Below are 19,225 nucleotides of genomic sequence, written 5' to 3' on the forward strand. Positions count from 1 at the left end.
TAATTGGAGAAAACAAAGTAAGTGTTTATTAAAGACAATAAATTACATTCCCTTGAAATACAGTAGATTTTGAGACAAGTCCCTTGCTTGCAGGACAGGCAGACCTCACCCCCCTGGATAAGTGACTTCTGCAGGGCTGGGGGGGCTCCTGGGAATATAATTTGGATATTGGGGTTGTCAGAGCCCTGAGGAGCAGAGCAGGCAGAACGCCCAGGCTCTGCCTTTGGGGAGGTATCGCTGTTTGCAGCCATGTGACTCTGTCCCTGAAGGTGATTGATTTCTGCTCATCTGTTTTATTCGACAACTACACTCGCGGAGTGCATGCACAATCAATTAGTCCCCGCTGAGCACCGGTAACACCTCATGACACAAATGACTAACGCAGAACAGTACCTGCCAGACTCCAGCGAATGCAAGTTTAGGAAGCAAACGCCTCAACCCCGATGCTCCAGCAGCGAGAGGGAGGTACAGCTGGGCTGGGACAGTGCAATTGGGTGCTCGAGGCTGGGCAGTGGGTGCAGAGAGGTAGTTGCTGGGTGAGAAAGGCACAGCGGAGGGCAGGCGCAGGCAGCAGCCCCGACCCCCTGCCTGCTGCCGTCACCAACAGCTTGAGGCTACCGGCAAGTTTTGCCAGTCTGGGCTGTGCATACGCTCAAGGCCCCCCCAGAAGAATTTGGGAGGTGGAAGAAACATCCAGCCGAAAAGGCAAGAGACGTATGCAACTGGCAGGGGGGATACTCTGCCAGAGCCCAGTGCCAGGATAAAAATACCCAGTCTGTCACAGCCAGTGGAGGGAATTAGAGTGGAATAACCTGCCCGCCATGGTCTGGGGATGCTGCAGCAGCAGACGGTCAAGGCAGGGCTGGGAGGGGACTCTGCCTGTTGGGAAATGAGTTGATGCCAGCACCTGGGGAGAGGGGCAGATGGCCTTGCGGACCCACCCATGGGACCCTCCAGGGGTGGAGGCCCAAGGGTGAGCCCCCGAGGTGGTTATCCTGATGTGGTTAGGATGAAAAGCCTCGTCTTTCCTCCGCCCCGACGACGGCATCTCTTTGCACGGCAGTGCCAGGGCGGTGAGCAGCATCCCACCAGCCGGCTCCCAGGCGTCACTGCAAGGTACAGGCTGTGCCGGGGGGGACAGAGGGCACTCACTCGGCTGCACACACCGTCACCCAGCCCGGGTGGGCTCCCGGGCACAGATGACCCCATGCTGGGGGGAGAGGACGGTGTGTGGGGTTGGGATTACCCATGGGCAGGAATATCCCCATGGCTGCGGCAGCTGTAGGGATATTCCCCACCGCATGATCGCAGCCACGAGTGGGGACGCTTCCCCAGGCCCTTTTCACCAAGCCCCCTCCAAAGGGATGAGAGGGGACCAAGATGGGGACTCACTGCTTCGGACAGGCTCCGCCAGCGCCTCCTTGCCCATGGACTGCGCCTCCCGCATCTGCCAGGGGAGAGGAACGTTTTCCAGCCTGTAAACCCCCCGGAAGCATGCTCCAGAGCCCTCCCAGGCAGCCATACCTTCATCTGATCTTTCAGGTACTCAGCTCGGGCCATCAGGGTCTGGATCTGGTGGAGACAGAGGAAAGTCCCTTCAAAGCCATGCCAACGGGGACACGCCGCTGTCCCACGGCAGGCACTCACCTCTGCGTGGAGCAGCTCCCGTCGCCTCCCCGCAGGCTCCGCTGCAGAGGGAAGAGGGATGCGCTGTCGGATCGGCCACAGGCACAGGATCCATCCCTGCCCTGCAGCACCCGCCACGGCCACAACTCACCGGCCAGGAGGAGCAGCAGCTCCCCCAGGCTCTGCTGGTAGAGCTCCAGGGTGTCACCATCGTCTTTGCCTTCCTCCTCCTGCAAGAGACCCTGGAGGTCGGGCTGCAGCCAGGGGGATACACTGGCTCCCTCCCCACCCGGGTTTGCTCTTTCTCTTTCCACTCGAGGGGAGAGGGGACCCCCAAATCCACGACTCACCTTAGCGATGGCTGCAGAAGCCATTTCCAGTGCAGCGCAAAGCCGAGGCTTGTCCTTGGCCATCTCTGCAAGACGGGACATTGCATTGGGGAGCACCCGTGGGAGGCACCCTTCAGCCCAAAACCCCATCAGGTTCCCCCTTCCTGCTCCACCGATTCCAGGGGGGGCCCCAAAAACTGCTACCTTTAAGGAGCTCTCTGGCCGGGTTCTCTTGCTGCAGGAGGTTCTTGCTGCTGGAGGTGACCAACGCCTTCAGCTCCTCCGCTCGGGAGATGTACTGCCCCACCTGCCCACAGCGCAGGGGTGAGGGGGCCCCTGCCACGGGGGGCAGAGGATGGGGGGCATCTTGCTAAGCTAAGCTGGGCAGGGAAGGTGGGGGGATGCTGTCCCCCACCTCCCCAGGGATTTTTGGCTCACCTTGGCGCGGATGGCTTCTTTCCGGCGAGCATCGCTTTCATCTGGGAGGGAGAGCGATCGAGCACTGGGGTGGGTGGGCTGCAAACTGGCCTCCCCCAGGGTGCTGCCCCCCCAACGCACCCAGCACCCAATGCCCAGGACCCATGCAGCCCCCCAAAAAGGGTGGACTTACAGTGCAGAGCCGGCACAAAATACTCCAGGGCTTTGCAGTAGAGGGAGAGGGCAGCAGAGGCATCCCCCTCCTGATCCTTCTTCACCGCCTCCACCACCAGGTCAGTCTGCGGGAGAGGAGGCGGGGGCTCAGGGCTCGGACCCCCATATCCCCAGGGAGCAGCACCCCAGCACCCCGCTCACCGCCTTGCAGAGGCTCTCAGGGCCAGGGACGTGCTCCATATCCACGAAAGGGTGGGCAAAGAAGCCCTCAAAGGAGATGCGTTTCAAAGGGTCTCTCTCTAAGAGCTGTCCTAAGAGATCCCTGCACTCCGGGGAGAGCGGGGGCCGGCTGGGCAGCTGGGGAGGGACGGGGGCTGAGACCACCGTCCCCACTGCAGCCCCAGCACGGGGACAGGCTGCGAGATCCCACCCCGCTCCGTCCCATCCTGCGTTACCTCAACAGCCCGGTCACTGCGGATCTTCTCCTCCAGCTCAGCGAAGGAGCGGGAGGCAAAGGGCGGCCTCCCAAAAAGCGCTTCTGCAGGGGGAGAAAGGGAGCGGTGGGGGGAGATGGAGAGGGGGAAACTGGCCCCGAGCCAAACCCCGGGGGGATAAAAGCAAAAGCCTACCGTAAAGGATGACGCCCACCGACCACAGGTCCACCCGGGCGTCATACTGCTGGCGGCACACCATCTCGGGGGCCATGTAGAGCGGGGAGCCCCGCAGAATGTGCTTCTCGTCCCACGGCGACATGTGCTGCGCAAACCCGAAATCTGCGGGAGAAGGGGCAAGGAGAGCTTGTGGTGGGGGGGGGGAGGGGAGAAGGAATTACCACCCCCAGCCCCTCCCTGGGGACCTGTCCTGACCTGCCAGCTTCAGCTGGGGGTTCTCCGGGGCGCTCAGGAGTATGTTCTGCGGCTTGAGGTCCAGGTGGGAGATGTTGTGGTCATGGAGGAACTTCAGGGCACAGGCTGGGTGGGCAGACGGGCACGTGGCAGGGGGGATGCCACCGCAGCCCTGCCCCCCAAAGTCCCCGGGGAGGGTGCCTGACGGAGCCGGTGCGGATGCTGGGCAGGGCGCCCTTACCGAGCTGCTGCAGGAAGATGCGTGCCACCTTCTCGGGGAGGATCCTGCGCATCCGGATGAAGCGGGAGAGGTCCCCCCCGGCGCAGAACTCCATGATCAGGTAGATGTGGTCGCTGTCCCACTGCGAGGCAAAAGGACCCCGTCACGCCGCCCCGGCCAGTCCCGTCGTGTGTCCCACCCACGCTGGGCCCACCTGGACCGGTTTGCCCGGTTGCTGGCACTGAGCCCCACAGATACAGCCTTGGGGAGCCAGGCTGGACCCCAGGACCTGAGCTGGACGGGTGCTGGCTCAGCGTCCCCCTCTGGAAGCCCCCAGCCGCACCTGGAAGTCCTTGAGCTCCACGATGTGCGGGTGGCGGATGGTCTTCAGGATCTCGATCTCCGTCAGCAGGTTCTCCACCGACGCCCGGTTGAGGCTCCTCTTGCTCACGCACTTGATGGCCACCACTTCACGCGTGTCCCTCTGCCCAGGGGAGCCGAGCCTGGAGCCCCCCCGTACCCCCTCACCCAAACAGCAGCCCTGGGGGGCCTTCCCCAGCCTGCCAGAGGGGTCCCGGGGGGGAGCCCCTGGCAAGGGGGTGACAGGGGACAGGTCCCAGGCTGGGGGCAGCAGGTCCCATAGAGGGGCTATAGGGAGGGTGCCCCATGCGGGGGGCTGTGAAAAGGGGGATCCCACGGGAGGGAGGGGCGCAGATTTAGGGGGTCTGGCGGGGGTCCCCGCAGCGGGCCCGGCCCTACCTTCCTGTAGGCCTTGTAGACGGTGGCGTAGGTGCCGGCGCCGAGGCGTTCGGTGAGGATGAACTCGTCCAGGCGCGGCGGGGCCCAGCCGGCCCCGGCCATGCCCGCCCCGGCCCCGGCCCCGGCCCCGCTTCCGCCTTCCCGGCGCGCCCCGGCCCCGGCCCCGCCCCCGGCCCCGCCCCCGCAGGCAGGAGGGGCTGTGTGTTGAGCACATATACATTTTATTATTAGTTGGTTTGGTTTTTTGTTTTTTTTTTTTACATGAAAAGATCAGACGCGGAGGAAGAAAATAATACATGAGGAAGGGGGTGTAAAAATGACGATTTCTGGGCGAGGAGGCTGGGAGGCCCCAGGCTCTGCCTCCTGGGCAGGAGGGGACAGAAAGGGGCCGCACAAAGTCAAGTCCGCAAGTAAAACCCCCTCCTGCACCCGCACCCGCAGAGGGCCGGGGGAGTCCGTCCCCAGCGCGCCTCGCCCCAGCCGGCAGGCCAGCCCCTGCACCTCAGCCCCCTCCAAAGCGACGTCCCATCTCAGGACACAGCTCTCGAAGCCAAACGCACATCGAACCAGTTATTTCCCAGCTGAACAAGAATAATACGTGGGAGGAGGAAGGCAGGGAGGAGTGTCCCCGGAGAAAAACTCATTGATGCTCTCTGGGCTGGCAGGCTCTCAAGGTTAGGTGGAGAAGGACAGCGCAGGCACCGCATGGTGTTGGAGCTGGTGTCTTCAGTGCCGCTGCTCCCGAACAAAAATCCCTCTTCCCCTCCCTCCCCTGGTTTAAGGCCACGGTGAAGACTCGGCCCCCGCTGCTCCCTTCTCCCCCTCTCCGTGCCTGGGGCCACGGGTGCTGGCGAAAGGGCACAGGAGCCCCGGGGGCCATCGTCTGCAGGATCCTCGTGGAAGCGGAGAGGGGATCTGCCACGGGGAGGACAAGGGGAAAGACAAAGATGTTTCCCCTCCTCTCTAACCACCCGTGCTCCCAGGTTTTCCTTCGTGCCATGTCACCCTGACTCTCAGGAAGCCAAGCAGTTAAGAGGTCAAAATGCAGCATCGTGTAAGTGTAATAAACCAAAAGTACAGTTTCTGCTCTTAAAATTAACAACAAACTACATGCAAGATACAAAACCCCCCCAAAACAGCAGATAATCAAATTCTTCATAGCAAAGGCCAATAGAAGAGAGAAAGTAAAATCAAAAACCTGATTCCCCCCTTGCCTTCCTGCTACGGACAGGGTGAGGGGAGGAGGAGAGACAAACGCTCAGTATGTCCTGGATAGAGAAATATATTTGCTTCAGAGAATGTCTCCCCTTTCTCCCCACACCCTAAAACAAACAGGGAAAACTAATCGTCATAAACGTAGGCCAGCTGAAGCTAAAAAAACAGACCTCTTCTCATCCGGAGTTGGCATCACAGAGCTAACATGGTACCCCCGAAAAGTGCATCTTTTAAAAAAAAAAAAAGGTTGGGGTGACGATGGCAGAGGAAGCGAGGGGGAGGCAGCCCTGGGAAGGGCTAGTTTCCCCGGAAAGCACTCTGTGCGGCTGAGGAGGCTGCCCCAGCGGCTGCGTTCTGGAAGCCCCTGTTGGTGAGGATGCCTTGGGAAAACTCTTCCTGGGCCCTTTGGAAACTGGCTCCTGTGCGCCGATACAGGGAATGCACCTGAGAAACAGAGAAGGAGAAAAAAAAAAATCAGCCTGCAGGTACGGGTTGCTGCACACATCTTGCTTGCTTCTCCCTGGCCCTGTTGCTAACCAGCTCTCTTGGCAGCTAGAAAGGATGGGCTGGAGCCATTGGCTCCACATCACCCAGCACATGATGCTGCAGATTTCAGGAGACCCTCATTTGTGATAAAACATGGAGCTCTCAGCAAAATGGTGGGTATCAGACCAAAACCTCCTCTCCCTGCACTGTGATGGTATGGACACTTAACCCCTGCATTTACAGACACTTGCAGGGCAGGACCTGAAGGTGCCTGCAACTACAAGAATCAGGTATTTCCTTCAAGATACAATTTAGGAGAAAAGGAGGAGGAAGCAATAGAAACAGGACCAGTTCAGTCTGTCCTTGCCTTCCCCAAAGCTACGTTTCCGCTGTTAGTTGCAGAAATGCAACCCTCATGTGGTCAGTCAGAAGGAGGAAGCGGGGCTTGTGTTTGGGAGCCAGCAGGAAGGCACTCATTTGAATCCCACCAGGCTTTGAGAGTCCCACAACATTGTGATAGCAGTGATTGTAAAGCCCTGGATACCCCAACAGAACAACTGCCTTCTCTGCTCAGCCAACTCTGGACAGGCTCGAGCTAAAGGGAGGTGCAAGAAATTTGATGTTCGTGTTTGATGAGGGTGACATTTGGGACCTCGCTGGCCATCCTCTCTGGACAGCAGCCTTACTACACCCTCCTTTAGCCTAAAGTGCGTTTGAGGTGCTTCACGTGCATGGTTAATTCTTGCACCTGGGAAAGCATAATCCAGGAGTGCAGCTCAGACTGGGATCCACGTGGCTGGAGAGCAGCTCCGTGGAAAGGGACCTGGGGGTCCTGGTGGACAGGAAGCTCAACATGAGTGAACAGTGTGCTGCTGCGGCCAAGAAGGCCAATAGGATGCTGGGTTGCATCAAAAAAGGCATCGCCAGCAGAGATAAAGAAGTTATTATCCCTCTCTACTCAGTACTTGTCAGGCCACACCTGGAATACTGTGTACAGTTCTGGTCCCTGTTACACAAAAAAGATGTGGACAGGCTGGAGGGGGTCCAGAGAAGGGCCACGAAGATGACCAAGGGTCTGGAAAGCCTGCCGTATGAGGATAGGCTGAGGGAGCTGGGCTTGTTCAGCCTTGAGAAAAGGAGGCTTAAAGGTGATCCCATCACCATGTACCAGTACTTAAAGGAGAGCTACAAAGAAGATGGAGACTCCCTTTTTACAAGGAGTCCCATGGTGAGGACAAGGGGTAATGGGTACAAGTTACTCCTGGGGAGATTCCGATTGGACACAAGAGGGAAATTTTTCACAATGAGAAGAGTCAACCATTGGAATAATCTCCCCAGGGAAGTGGTTGACTCCACTACGCTGAACATGTTTAAGACTCAGCTGGACACAGTGCTGGGCCATCTCGTCTAGATTGTGCTAGAAAGGTTGGACCAGATGATCCTTGAGGTCCCTTCCAACCTGGTATTCTATGATTCTATGTCTTACTGAAGCATCTGTGCCTCTTGTTCCCTCCCCAAAGGCTACTTTCCCACCTGCAAGTACCCTTAGTGTTCAAGCAACTTGGCATCAATGCAGGAAGCACAAGCAAAAATACTTTCACTACAAGCTTGTGACCTCGCAGTCTTACATCTTCAAAAGCAAGCTAATCCCCAGACAGATGAGAGGAGGTGGTAACCCCAGGACACCCTGGGAGCAGCCTGACTTGCAGATCTGCAATTCAGGCGAGACCTCGCCTTGCTTCCGAGCCACTCACCTGCTTCAGGAGGAAGAGTGAGAGAACCGCACACAGCGTGAAGAATCCTGCCACCACCATCATGATAATAGTGACGGCCAGGTTCCCGTGCACCTCAGACAGCGCTGCGATCCAGCCGCTGCAAGAGAGAGGAGAGCGGGGTGAGCCTGGCGAGCATTCGATTCACAGGATGAGATGGAGCAGAGTGAGAAGCAGCACCGACGGTTGCACAAGAGCCTTCTGGGGAAGGTTACAGGGAAGTGCAAACCCAAACATAACGGCTGTTGGAACAGGCACCCAGAGCTCATCCAGGCACTTGTTTGGAAGCCAGAATTTCCATTACCATTTTTAGAAGCAATCCACCTCTGCACAAGAGAATCGTGCTCACCCCACCCACCTTACAGCCCTGGCCCCTGGACCACCCCCCTTAGGCAGCAATGGGTACCCTTGGCACTGTCATAAATCAAGTCACTTCCACGAACACCTTCTCAAAATTCAGCCAAGTAGTGAAAAGATAGGCCAGTACATCTAAATCGTAAGAGATCAGCTGGCAGATCTGGAGCCTAGACCTACATGTCACCGTGACAGCTCTGCATGGCCAGGTATGTTGGGAGGGAGAGGAAAAGGAAGGAAGGGATGAAGTAAAGAGCTACAGAAAGGGGGAAACTGGCAGTTGTTGAAGGGAAGGGGTAGGGAGGATGCTGGAAGTTATCAGGGCTTGGCTGTGGCCGAAAATACCAAGATGCCTCATTCAACACCCCCTCCTGGGTGCTGGAGAAAGAAATCTTTCCAACTGCTAAACGAAGCAAGCCGTGTGCCACCAGGAGAGAGGGAACCCAAGTGAGCCCAACCGTCCCAGTTGATGTGCTGCACAACTCCTTGCTTATTACAAGGAAGCGGAAAGGCACACCATGCACTACAGCCAAAAATAAATGCACTGTCTGGCTCAAGGAAACAGAGCTGAAAGCTCAACGCATGCTCTCCAAAGTCGGACTAAAAACGGACTGCCCCCTCCCAGTCCCCCATGACTAAGGCAGCACCAGCTAGCAGGGGAGGGAGCACGAGGACAGCTTTGCCCATGAGCCCTTCTGCAGGCAGCAGGCAAAAAATAAACAGCAGTTTCACTGCGCTCATCACCTGAAGGCTCCCCCTCTGGAGAAAAGCCACTAGCTGTTAACCTTTTCACTGTTCACAGTAACTCGGGAATCTGATCTGCAGCCAACGCAGCAAGGCAAAAAGAAAACCAGTGCTTTCACTGCAGGGGGCAACTGCTGACAAGAGGCCTGTTGGACCCACTCCAGAAGCCCAGACTCACCCTTCTGTGCAATGCCATCAAGAAAGGGTGAGGATAAAACCCTCTCTGATTATTTTTTTTGAAGCACAGCCCACCAACAACACGCTCGAGAGAAATTCAGGAAGAGTTTGCGGACAGAATCAGGCTGCTAGCAGCAGTATCGAGTTAAGCCGCACCCAGACTCCAGGTCAGATATCCCTCACCCCCCCCGCTACATCCTCCATCAGGGAAGGCTCCATTTTAACACAAGGCAGATGTGGTCAACACTAGAGGCTCAGCATCAAGAAGGGGTAAGTATTATATGTATTAAGTGAGGGGGAAGGCAGCAGAGGAGGTGTGGAAGAGTTCACATACTCCTTCCAGCGCTGGCCCATAGCAGCAAAGGTACACGCCTTTGCTGGGGCTAGGACAGGCGGAGCAGGGAAAAGAGGCAGCCCAGCTGGCACCTGCCAAAGCTGGGTATCAGGCAAGAGAGGAAAACCACAGGAGAAAGAACAGACAGCTGTCAGAAACGGACCCCAAAGCTCCTGACAGTCACAGCCCTGGTGAGAAAAAGCATCTGTGCAGGGCTGTGACACAGCAGCCCACGAAGCCACGCTTACCTGTCTCCCCAGCCAGGAATGCCGACAGCCTGGATGATGTAGATTGCTATTTGGCAGAAGAAGATGAAAAAGAAGACGAAGAAGCTGAAGGAGCTGTCAGACCTGCAGGAGAGATGGCAGCAGGAGTGAAACCTAGGGACGTGATCCCCACACTTCTCTACAAGGAGGGAAACAATCTCAGTGAACTCCTTTCTCCAGTGGAAAGCTGCTAAGAGGAGGTGATTTCAGGAGGAACTTATGCAGCAACACAACTTACAACATGTCCACTTCATATCACAAAATCACCGCTCCGCCCACTGCAAGATGGGGTGAAGGCAGCTTCCTTAACGCGTGCAGTGTGCTCAACACATTAACGTACCAAACAGTTTCTCAGAAATTAATAAAAAAGTAGGACCCTATGATTGGTTAGGCTTGGATTTCAAGATGAAAAAGGACCACCATAATTAGCTTCCATCAGATACTTCTAATATGTTTATGAACAAGTGGGTTTGATCTATTTAATGATGCAAAGAGCTGGAAAAATCCTGCAGGCAATATACGATCAGAACAGATAAAACCAAAGCTCCTCCCACTAAAAGATATATCCCCGTTACAGAAGAAAATGGTACTTGCCTGAAAGCCTTGTAAATTGGTCGGTACCAACAGAGAAAGGCACAAGGGGTGAATAAAATAAACCACAGGATCGAGAGACCAAAGTCTACTCCTCTGTCCGCCTGGACTGTGAACCACGCTAGGCAAGCAAGCAGGTTTAGGAGCAAGGTAATCGAATGCACTATTCAGGATGGGAGAGAGAAAAAAAAACCATCAGTAAGTTCTTGGAAAACTCAGCAGCATCCCTAATCTCTCACTGAACACATGGAGCTCTGCAGAAATTAAAGGAGACTTTGGGCCATCTAATTTCCTTGCCTCCTTTGAAAGGAAAATGGAGCTTAACCCAAGAACCTCATCTGATCCTGCTGCTTACAACCAAATCTTAAATCTTTTCAGAGCACCAAAGCTGACAAATACAGTTGAGGCTGTTTTGCACCCAACCTCTGAACTGTGCTGTCTGCTGCCTTTCAGAGTCCCAGGAGAGATGTTAAAGTCTCCATTAAACAACCATCAAAATTCTGTCATGAACGAGCTATTCCCAAAGCATAAACCTGGAATCCTTTACATCTGCCTGCATAAAAAAGGAAGGGAGACATTATTTTACCCTTGCAGACAACACCTACAGAATTTCCTGTAGGTCAAAACTCAGCATTTGATTCCTGGAAAGAGTTTTTATTGCAGTTCAAGCTATTACTTACGCATCCACAAGTAATACAGCTTCTTGCATATCCGCTGGTAGTCAGCTGGGATGTCGGCAGAAAAATCCTGATAAAAACACGGCTTGATCGGACACTTCTTGGGAAGAGGTGGCCAGTTGTTCTGCCTCGCTGTGGAAAGGAGAAAGGAGCAGTTCTTTACTTGCTCCTCTCTCACAGAAAGACTAATTCACAGACCATAATTTCCACATAGCCATTCATATATATATGGACATTAAAAACCTCGGAAGGGGCCAGGTCTTGGTAACTAGGTTTGAGCAGGCAGCACAGCAGGGATGCGTTAACTCTGCTGGCAGCAGTGAGGCAGACCAGCCCAGATCGAGGGCTTTCCTCTGTGGGAGGCAGAATTCCCCTGCAATGGCCAAAGGGCCAGGACAACCATTGCCACTCAGCACTACAAGTCCAGATTCAGCCATTTAAAACTAAGGTCAGGGGAAAATATTGTTTTGCTGTGGTTGAGAGCCTCGAGACTGGGAAAAATGCTTTACTGCTCTCAGTGAAAAGCCTTAACGTGGAAGCATCACACAACAGCTCAGGCAGGGATACGAAACTGCTGTTTGAAGAACTTAACGTGGCCAAGTGTGGATGCTGAGAGCACGCTCGAGGGCAAAGGCTGGTCTCCAGCATCTCATCTCTGAGCTCGTTTCCCACCTTGTAAGTTATGGGATGACAGGTACAGTCCCAAGAGGGTTGCCACAGCTCTGAAGGACTAGAGGAAAGACATGCGGCTTGTAAAAAGCTGCATACGCTTGGACAGACTGAGCCTTCATCAAACCCTGACAAACTGAGCGATCCAGGCTTCCCTGGGCATCATACTCATTGCAGGCAGGGCAGGAAGCATTACTCACGATTAATGCTGGCTGAGTTACTCTGCAATTCCCTTTCCTTCTTCTCCAACTCGGCTGCCTTCCTCTCTAATTCTGCCTGCTGCTGAAGAAGCCCAGACTGCGCTGCTGCAGCCACAGCCTAAAGTAGGGGGAGAAAAAGGTAAGTACTTCCCTAACCAAGGCAGTGGCAATACCACCAGCAAACACACCAGATGCTGAACTGGAACAGAAGCCAAGGCAATTCAATAGCAAAGGTTGAGGACAATTTGAAAGCTGAAAACCCATGGCTGATCTGAAACATCTTGAGGCTTTCTGCCTTACCTGCTGGAGGACAAAATCAAGATCAATGCAGAACTCCACTCAGATGTTCCTCTCTTATCCCATGGGAATATAGAGCTGGAAGAGCCCTCAAGAGGCTATCCAGTCTGTTGCCCATCCTCTATGCCCTTCCCTTTCAGCAAAGCTGTGCTTTTCTGCAGCTTCCTCTACCTCCTAGTTTGCCTCATTTCTCTAAGTGCCTTGCAACAGAGCAGTGAACAGAACTCCCGAGTTTACCAGGACACTTCCCTTCCCAACTAGGAGAGGAGGTTCAAAGGAAAGGCAAGACAGCCTTCGACCACATCTCTTAAGCATCTCTTCTACCTGTTTGCTATTCTGAGAACTGATCCTTTCTCCTAGCAGCCTTGGCTTCTCTGTTCTTTGGATGAGGTGGTCCTGGCAGTCGCGTACTTGCTAGCCGGTCTAAGCAGCGGCTGCAATGTATAGCTAGAGTGCATTTACACTCGTGGAACCGAGCGTGTCTGACCAGTCACCAGAACTAAGCTAAAAGCATTAACAGGATACATTTCAGTGTTTGCAGAGGGAAGCCAGAGCAAACAGGATACAAGGCAAAGTGAGCTCTGCCACCAGAGGGACAGGGAAAAGGCATAAAAAGAATTGCATGTATGTATTCCCAACAGAGATCTGCTTCACAAAGTAGGTACAAATGCAACTTTAAAAGATCACACCCAACCCCAGAGAATCCCCTTCCCCTCCTATTCCCACGTGCCTCCAGAGGCCCACGGGAGCTCCTTCACACTGCCCAGCCCAGCTCTTGGGAAGGCGGCAGCAAGGGGTTGCCATACCTGGGGAGTGGGCTCCACAGACGTCTGCAGAACAGCAGGCTGTGAGCGGCCAGAGGGCTGCGTGGCTGGCGTCGTCCGTGCTGCATTTGTCTGCATATAAGTCACAAGCAACATGGCAAAAACATTACATGTGGCTTCTTTTAGCAAAGGATAGTCCAGGTTTTAACACTACTAAAACAGAAAGCACTAGCAGGAAGAAACTCTGTTTTCAAGAGTTTGGTAGTTCCTTAATGCACTGGGGGAGCAGCACCTGAGGATTACAACTATTAGGCAAAGAAGAAACAAAAAGGGATTTTGATCAGTTGTTTAAACTGCAAATATGGCTTTACCCTAGTTTCCTGTTCTCCTTTTCCCATCTCACACATGGCAGCAGCCAGGAAATAAGAATGAATTTCTTGCAGCAATCCATCAATGATATCACCACAGCAGTTCAGCTCCCAACCCAGAGACCAAATAAATATTGATGCCTCCTGCCACAAAACATCTTCCCCTTCACACTTCATATAGCTTTACTGTGAGCCAGCAGCGAGTTTGAGAGGAGCTGTTCCATGCGAGTGGAGAGCTCCAGCTGGGACTTTATTAGTGCTCCAGTGCAGGAGCAGTTGCTTGCAGCTTGCCAAGCACACAACGAACTACTGTCTGTGGAGAAATCAGTTGCAAATGCCTCACTCTCTCAAGTTGCACCTGCCAAAGGACCTTCTACACTGCTAAAACCACCACCAAGATACCTAGCACAGAAACACATGGCACGTACCAGCTGGGAGCTCTCAGAAAAGGGGTTGAATTCATCCAAGCCACTTTGGCTAGTGTTTGTGAGCTGTGTCACCGAGGGATCCTGAAAGGAGAGAGAACAAAGAAAAATCAGCATCGGACACAGGTTATCATTAGCTTCTCTGTTATCCACACTGCCTGCCTTCCATCCACTTGTTAACTGGGAACAGGATGGGGTAAAACGCACCGCCACCACTGGGAGACAGCCTCAGCTGGCAATGAATTTAAATAACCAAGGTGATGACTATCAGCAAGGCAAGACCTGTGGGCAAAAGTAATCTCCTGTTCAGCCAAGAGGTATATTTGAAGAACTACCACAAGTTTTTGGCACAGGAACCCTTTCTGCAGATTACTACTTCTTACCTACAGTGAGTTATTCCTAATTTCCAGAGACCTGAAGCCAGACAGGGATTCATTCACCCACGGTCAGAGAGTTGCTGGACACCTGGGACCTCCCAGACCTCACCCGCACCAGAAAGTGAGGATCCACAAAGCACAGCAGAGCCTCACAAAATGAGTTTCCAGGTACAACTGGTCCTGGCTGAAGGGTGTCAGCTGCCGCCCAGGACATTTGGACCAGCAAGCAAAAGTGCCAATGATTGCTCTGAAAAGGCAAAACACACAGGAAAGTTGAGGTGGAGGTGTGATACCAATTAGTTCTGGAGGTTTTAATTCTGCCAGCGTATAGCTGCATTCACCTGTACTCACAGCATCTCCTACTTGTCTCCATCAAAGAGTCCAATTGTTTAAAAAAAGGCTCTCAACACCTCTGCCAAACACACCTGTCTTCCCTCACTTGCAATGCACTTAGCTATTTCTTCTTTTATACTCACTACTTGCCATGAAAGATCCCTCTTTAATAGCCAGACTTGGACCTCTGGAGTGTTTCTCGCCCCAGTTATTAGAGAAACAAGGTACTTTTTGAACTCAGATATCCTACTGCAAAAACAGCCTGGCAACCTGATAGCTGGGTGTGGGTAAAAAAAAAAAAAAAGTGGCTTTTTATCCCTCTCTCCCTCAGTAACTCGTGTCTCAAGATCAGTCATTATAATTTCGTGGTTAATGGGGTGAGAAGCAATTGAGGCTGTGACAAGGCAAGAGTGAGCAATTGAGGTGTGCAGAGGCTGACCGAGTCCGTGTGCTGCAGAAAAGTCATTTGGTTTGTCTGCAACCCGCTGAAGCCATTCCCCAGGGTTTTAGCACAGCCTTCTGCTGAGCAAGATGCGTACAGAACAGTTAATGAGTAACTTCACACATCATCTTGATAGCAGGCACTCCCTACGCAACAGGTTGCACTAGTTTATGAATCACCCCGGGCTGAGGGATCTCAGATGAGGAGGTTTCGGATGCTGCTTGATGAAGTACAACTCCCTAGCCAGGCAGAGCTGTAAAAAACGGGGAGCACCAGCCAAACTGCCACACTGGAAATAAGGACTGCAAGGACTCGAGGCACAGTTTATTTCACTCCTTACTCCTCTGGAGGCTTTAGCTTAAACAGTTTTGCAGACGCACGGGCTGTCGACACAAGCTTACAAGTCAGTTAACACATGATAGCTACTGCGTGCTAGCACGATACCCTTTAATCCAGATCAGGCGAGGTCCCAGCCTGACTGAAGTCCAGCAGAAGATGACTGCACAAGGAAGAGCAACTCCCTTAAAGGTATGGGCAGAAGAAAGCAAAGACTGCATAACCACTTTAAGAGCTTGAACGGTCAGGCTGGGAGGAAAGTGCTCAGAAATAAGGAGAAACACTAGAATAGTGAGGCAAAACACACGTTTTTCTCTTCCCATCACTCACCTCCATTCAAAAAGAAAGCTCCCAAATTAAGCCGAGGCTCACCAGCGCAGCACTGCTATCGAAAGGGCAGGCTGCCAGTGGCCTAAGCAGGGCAGGGAGAGAACATCACTGTTTCACTGCTTTCAGCTGCAGAACAGTTTGATTTCAAAGGGAGATGACTCTCATCTTATTGCATAGCTTAAAAGAAAATAGTTACTTAACTAGGCAGCATGGCCAAGGCACGGCAGCTCAGCTTAACGTGCTTGCTATTGTGCAAGCGTGTCTAAAACAGATATACAAAGAGCATGGAATCTGCAACAAAGCTGAAGTGTGTTTGGACATGTGCCTCTGTGCCCTGGATAGGGCAGGAAGGAAAACAGCAGCTGTGAAACAGGGGCTGATATAAAGGCACCAGCTTCCGCAAGCCTGGACCGCACAGCGTGAAGGATGAGTAAGCACGAGAAACGCAGAGGAGATGAATGAGAAGTTGCCCACAAACTTCACATTCTACAGTTATTTTCTGCAAGCTACAGACTAAAAACCAGTTGACCCTCCTGAAATAAGCACAAGCCTGGCTCTTTATGCTGTGAAACAGGGACTTAATTTAGCCACTGAACCACTTGAAGCCATGTTACCCGGCTGTCCCTCCTCCGAGGAAGTAACGGTGCTCTCCTCTCCGCTCCAAAGGCCCCACATGCCTTGGCTTTCGGAGGGTTGAGTTGTTTTAGGATCCTCTGTTAAACTCGAGCAATTCTTCTCAACTTCTTTCCTGCTTCAGAGCACCTGAAGGCTCTCTTACTTCTCCAGCTATTCCGTTTCATTTAATAACTACCTCCAGCCACAAACTTCAGGCTCACAAGTCAATGATTAGATTGATCTGCAGAACGCCAGCGAGCAGATCCCCGTTTGTCGCCCTTCCTACCATCGCTTCCACAAGTGGTACGGATACGTGATGTGATTTTTCATGACTTCAAATTCCCCAGTGCAGAATAATTTCGTGTTTGGACCAAATCGCACTGACACAAAGATTAAAACTGTTTTCAAATGCAGTGTTTAATGCAAGTCCAAAGTTGCTGTAGCACAGGTTTGTACAAGAAAGGATATTCTTCCATTTCTTTCTGCTCCCACAGGCTACAGAAACAAAACAAAATGAGTTGCCTCTCTAGATGAGATCAAGGCAAGAGAACTCAAACAACAATCACCTGGAACTTAACATGGTTGTCTAAATATCACAGTAACTGCCCCAAATATCGCCAGTCCAGCAGTCAGCCACCAGCATGGGACCTGCGAGCACCGCCACTGCCTGGAAGATGCATTGAGAGAAACCTCAAGGATTTCATTATTGATCTGTCTAAAGAAGATGGAAGTTTCCAGCCCTGTCAGAAGCCTGCATCAAAGTTTTGGAGGTAGCTGCCACTTATAGCAGGTTACTGAATAAACCAAGGCAGTTAATCATCTCTCGTTAACCAGTTACAATAAGTAACAGAAAGAAGAGCCAGAGACATTTTTAACAGGACCAAACCAGCTTATTTTATATCAAACTTATTGAACATCATGAACAAAGTCTCCTTAAAAGGCAAGGATCCCCAGTTATGTCAGGATTCGCAGAGTATGAAGCACTGTACTGGGATCCACAACAAGGAAAGACAATCCTGGTGCTCTGCCCAAGAGATATTCATCAGCATGACAAGGCTGGGAGGGCGAAGACGCTTCTAGTCTTTCAGCAAGATCTCCAGAGCCCGTGGAAGGGGATGTCAGCGCCTGCTGGGCAGGCAAACCGTCCCCCCAGCCCTGCACAGCATGGAGGCAGTGCGTGGATCCAAACCCCGGCAGGGAATGGGCTCGTTTCATCAGATTTACTAGACTGGGGCAGCGCTGTCCTACATCGTGAGATGCCATTTTCAAATCGGAGAGACATTTGAGGCTCCGGGCAGCAGCAGTTGGAGATTCCTTGTGTCCAGCTGCTGACGACTGGGGAAATTTTTCTTTAAAAAAAGGGACAAAGATGAACACAAACCTCATACTCCAGAAAAGAGGATATAAAACCTGCCACAAAGACCAGCTGTAGCTGCAAAGAGCCGTCAGACAACCGCAGGGGCATCCATGGTGTGACGAACGTTGGTCCTCATTAAAAAATAAGCCTGACATCAGAGTTACCTGTTGTAAATTCCATCCAATCTTTTATGTTTAAACAGTGAGTAAAGTGCAAGCACAGCCCTGTTCGGTCAGATACCACGGCAGCTCTAATGTGCATAAAGCAAGAGAATATTTACTTCCTCAGTGTCGAAGCAATAAATCCCTACAGGAACAGCGACTGTACGTGTCAGCCACCCTACATTCCCCCCCACGAAAGGAATGTTACAGGAACACGGTCATCCGAACCCTTCCCGAGGCACACGGGAGGACCTTAAAATGAAGGTGAGGGAGAGAAAGGATTTTTCTCTTCCGATTTCACTTTGATTCCTCAAAACAATGAGCCCGATCAGCAAACAGTTTCGTTTTGGCTTGGCCACGAAATCAGAGGCCAGGAAATCACCCCTTCCTGCAGATTACGTCCCAGCCAAACAACAAAGGTAAGGCAGCATCTGCAGCCGCTCGCTGATGAGAGTCAAAGCCCGGACACGCGTTTTCACGCCACGGCCACACCGGTCGGGTCCCAGCAGCCGCTCCCGGCCAACCCCCTGCGTAAATGACCCCACGTTTCAGAGCACGGAGGTTAATCCCACAGGGGAGAAACCCAGTGAAAGCAGACAAAGCCTCCAAGAACCTCAAAGGCCGTGGCCCCTGAAAAACCACGCTTTGCCTTACAGGCTCAGTTGTAAGAGCCGACGGTACAGCCCGTGAAGAACAGGCCCGAAGAGAGCCAAGAGCGGGTCAGACCGCCGCGCAGCGCCGCCAAGAGAGGTCTCCGGGGGGATTATGTTTAATAGCTCCACAACCTGGGCATCCGCAACCCTTTCGGCGTCCTCCGAGGCAGGGCCGGACCCTCCGCAGAGCCCGGAGCGGGGGGCGGCGGGGGGTGGGAGCGGAGGAGGCCGTGAGACCCCTCCTCGCAGGCCGGAGGGGAGAGGCGCGGGCTTCCAGCCAGCGAGGGCGGCGGGCAGGGGCTCCCGGCGCCCGCGGGCCGGGCCCCGCCGGGATCACACCGGGGGCTGGGGAGGGGAGCGGGGACCCCCAGCCGCGGGCGGGGGGGAAGCGAGGCGGGGGCAGGACGGCGCCGGGGGGCTCGGGGTCCCGGCCCCGCAGCACGGCCCTGCAGGGGGTCCCGGCACGGCCCCCCCCAATCCCGCCCCCTCTCCCTGACTGGCCGCGGCGGGCAGAAGCGGCGACGCCATTGGCCAGCGACGCTTCAGTCAGTGCCACGTCCCGCCGGCGGCGGCGGCGGGCAGGGGAAGGGAGGGCCGGGCAGGGGGAGGAAGGGGCCGCCCGGGCCCGGCGCCCACCTGGAAGGGGTTGATGTCCACCGGGTCGGCGAACGGGTTGGTGTCGAAGCCCGACATGGGCGCGGTTCCCGCTGCTCCGCTCCGCGCTCCCGCCGCCGCACCAGGCACTTCCGGGGCAGCCGCGGCGCCTGCACCGCCAGCCACGTGACTGACCCGCCCACCGCGCAGCCGCCTTGGCCCCACCGGGAACGGGGCGGGGACGCGTGACGTCACAACGGCGGCCACCGCCTATAGCGCGGGGTGGGGGGGAAGGTTACCCTAGGGGCGGGGCTGCGC

General features: G+C 54.0%; 2 protein-coding genes across 7 annotated transcripts; both read right to left on the minus strand.

Moving 5' to 3' along the window:
- On the minus strand, window positions 1-4,512 carry ULK3 (unc-51 like kinase 3). 6 transcript variants are annotated; one of them, XM_087743848.1, is made up of 16 exons: window positions 4,371-4,512; window positions 3,955-4,095; window positions 3,633-3,753; window positions 3,413-3,517; window positions 3,176-3,319; window positions 3,002-3,084; window positions 2,748-2,903; window positions 2,566-2,671; window positions 2,394-2,434; window positions 2,160-2,262; window positions 1,977-2,041; window positions 1,778-1,856; window positions 1,648-1,688; window positions 1,525-1,572; window positions 1,393-1,475; window positions 841-1,123 (listed from the first exon to the last, which is right to left on the minus strand). In XM_087743848.1, the coding sequence occupies exons 1-16, from the start codon at window positions 4,470-4,472 to the stop codon at window positions 991-993; spliced, it is 1,551 nt and encodes a 516-aa protein (XP_087599974.1). In that variant the 5' UTR covers window positions 4,473-4,512; the 3' UTR covers window positions 841-990. The 6 variants fall into 6 exon arrangements, with proteins under 6 accessions (XP_087599970.1, XP_087599974.1, XP_087599971.1 ...); XM_087743851.1 differs by having other exon boundaries at window positions 964-1,123; window positions 1,393-1,447; XM_087743844.1 differs by having other exon boundaries at window positions 1-1,123; window positions 1,393-1,572.
- Window positions 4,513-4,572: 60 nt separating this feature from the next.
- Window positions 4,573-19,109, minus strand: SCAMP2 (secretory carrier membrane protein 2). The gene is made up of 9 exons (XM_087743852.1): window positions 18,950-19,109; window positions 13,713-13,793; window positions 12,959-13,048; window positions 11,856-11,973; window positions 10,990-11,118; window positions 10,313-10,472; window positions 9,701-9,802; window positions 7,826-7,943; window positions 4,573-6,029 (listed from the first exon to the last, which is right to left on the minus strand). The coding sequence occupies exons 1-9, from the start codon at window positions 19,004-19,006 to the stop codon at window positions 5,883-5,885; spliced, it is 1,002 nt and encodes a 333-aa protein (XP_087599978.1). The 5' UTR covers window positions 19,007-19,109; the 3' UTR covers window positions 4,573-5,882.
- Window positions 19,110-19,225: the final 116 nt, after the last annotated feature.

Source organism: Nipponia nippon, unplaced genomic scaffold (genome assembly GCF_047370975.1).
Source record: "Nipponia nippon isolate SJK-2023a ecotype South Korea unplaced genomic scaffold, ASM4737097v1 scaffold_9, whole genome shotgun sequence".
Lineage (NCBI taxonomy): Eukaryota > Metazoa > Chordata > Aves > Pelecaniformes > Threskiornithidae > Nipponia > Nipponia nippon.

Coding starts and splice junctions, on each gene's coding strand:
- SCAMP2 (XM_087743852.1), bottom strand. CDS start 19,006: ATGTCGGGCTTCGACACCAACCCGTTCGCCGACCCGGTGGACATCAAC. Junction 10,473..10,989: donor GCTGTATTACTTGTGGATGC/GTAAGTAATAGC, acceptor CATCCTGAATAG/TGCATTCGATTACCTTGCTC. Junction 9,803..10,312: donor CCAATTTACAAGGCTTTCAG/GCAAGTACCATT, acceptor TCTCTCCTGCAG/GTCTGACAGCTCCTTCAGCT.
- ULK3 (XM_087743844.1), bottom strand. CDS start 4,472: ATGGCCGGGGCCGGCTGGGCCCCGCCGCGCCTGGACGAGTTCATCCTC. Junction 3,518..3,632: donor CATCTTCCTGCAGCAGCTCG/GTAAGGGCGCCC, acceptor CTGCCCACCCAG/CCTGTGCCCTGAAGTTCCTC. Junction 2,904..3,001: donor GCAGTGACCGGGCTGTTGAG/GTAACGCAGGAT, acceptor GTCCCTCCCCAG/CTGCCCAGCCGGCCCCCGCT.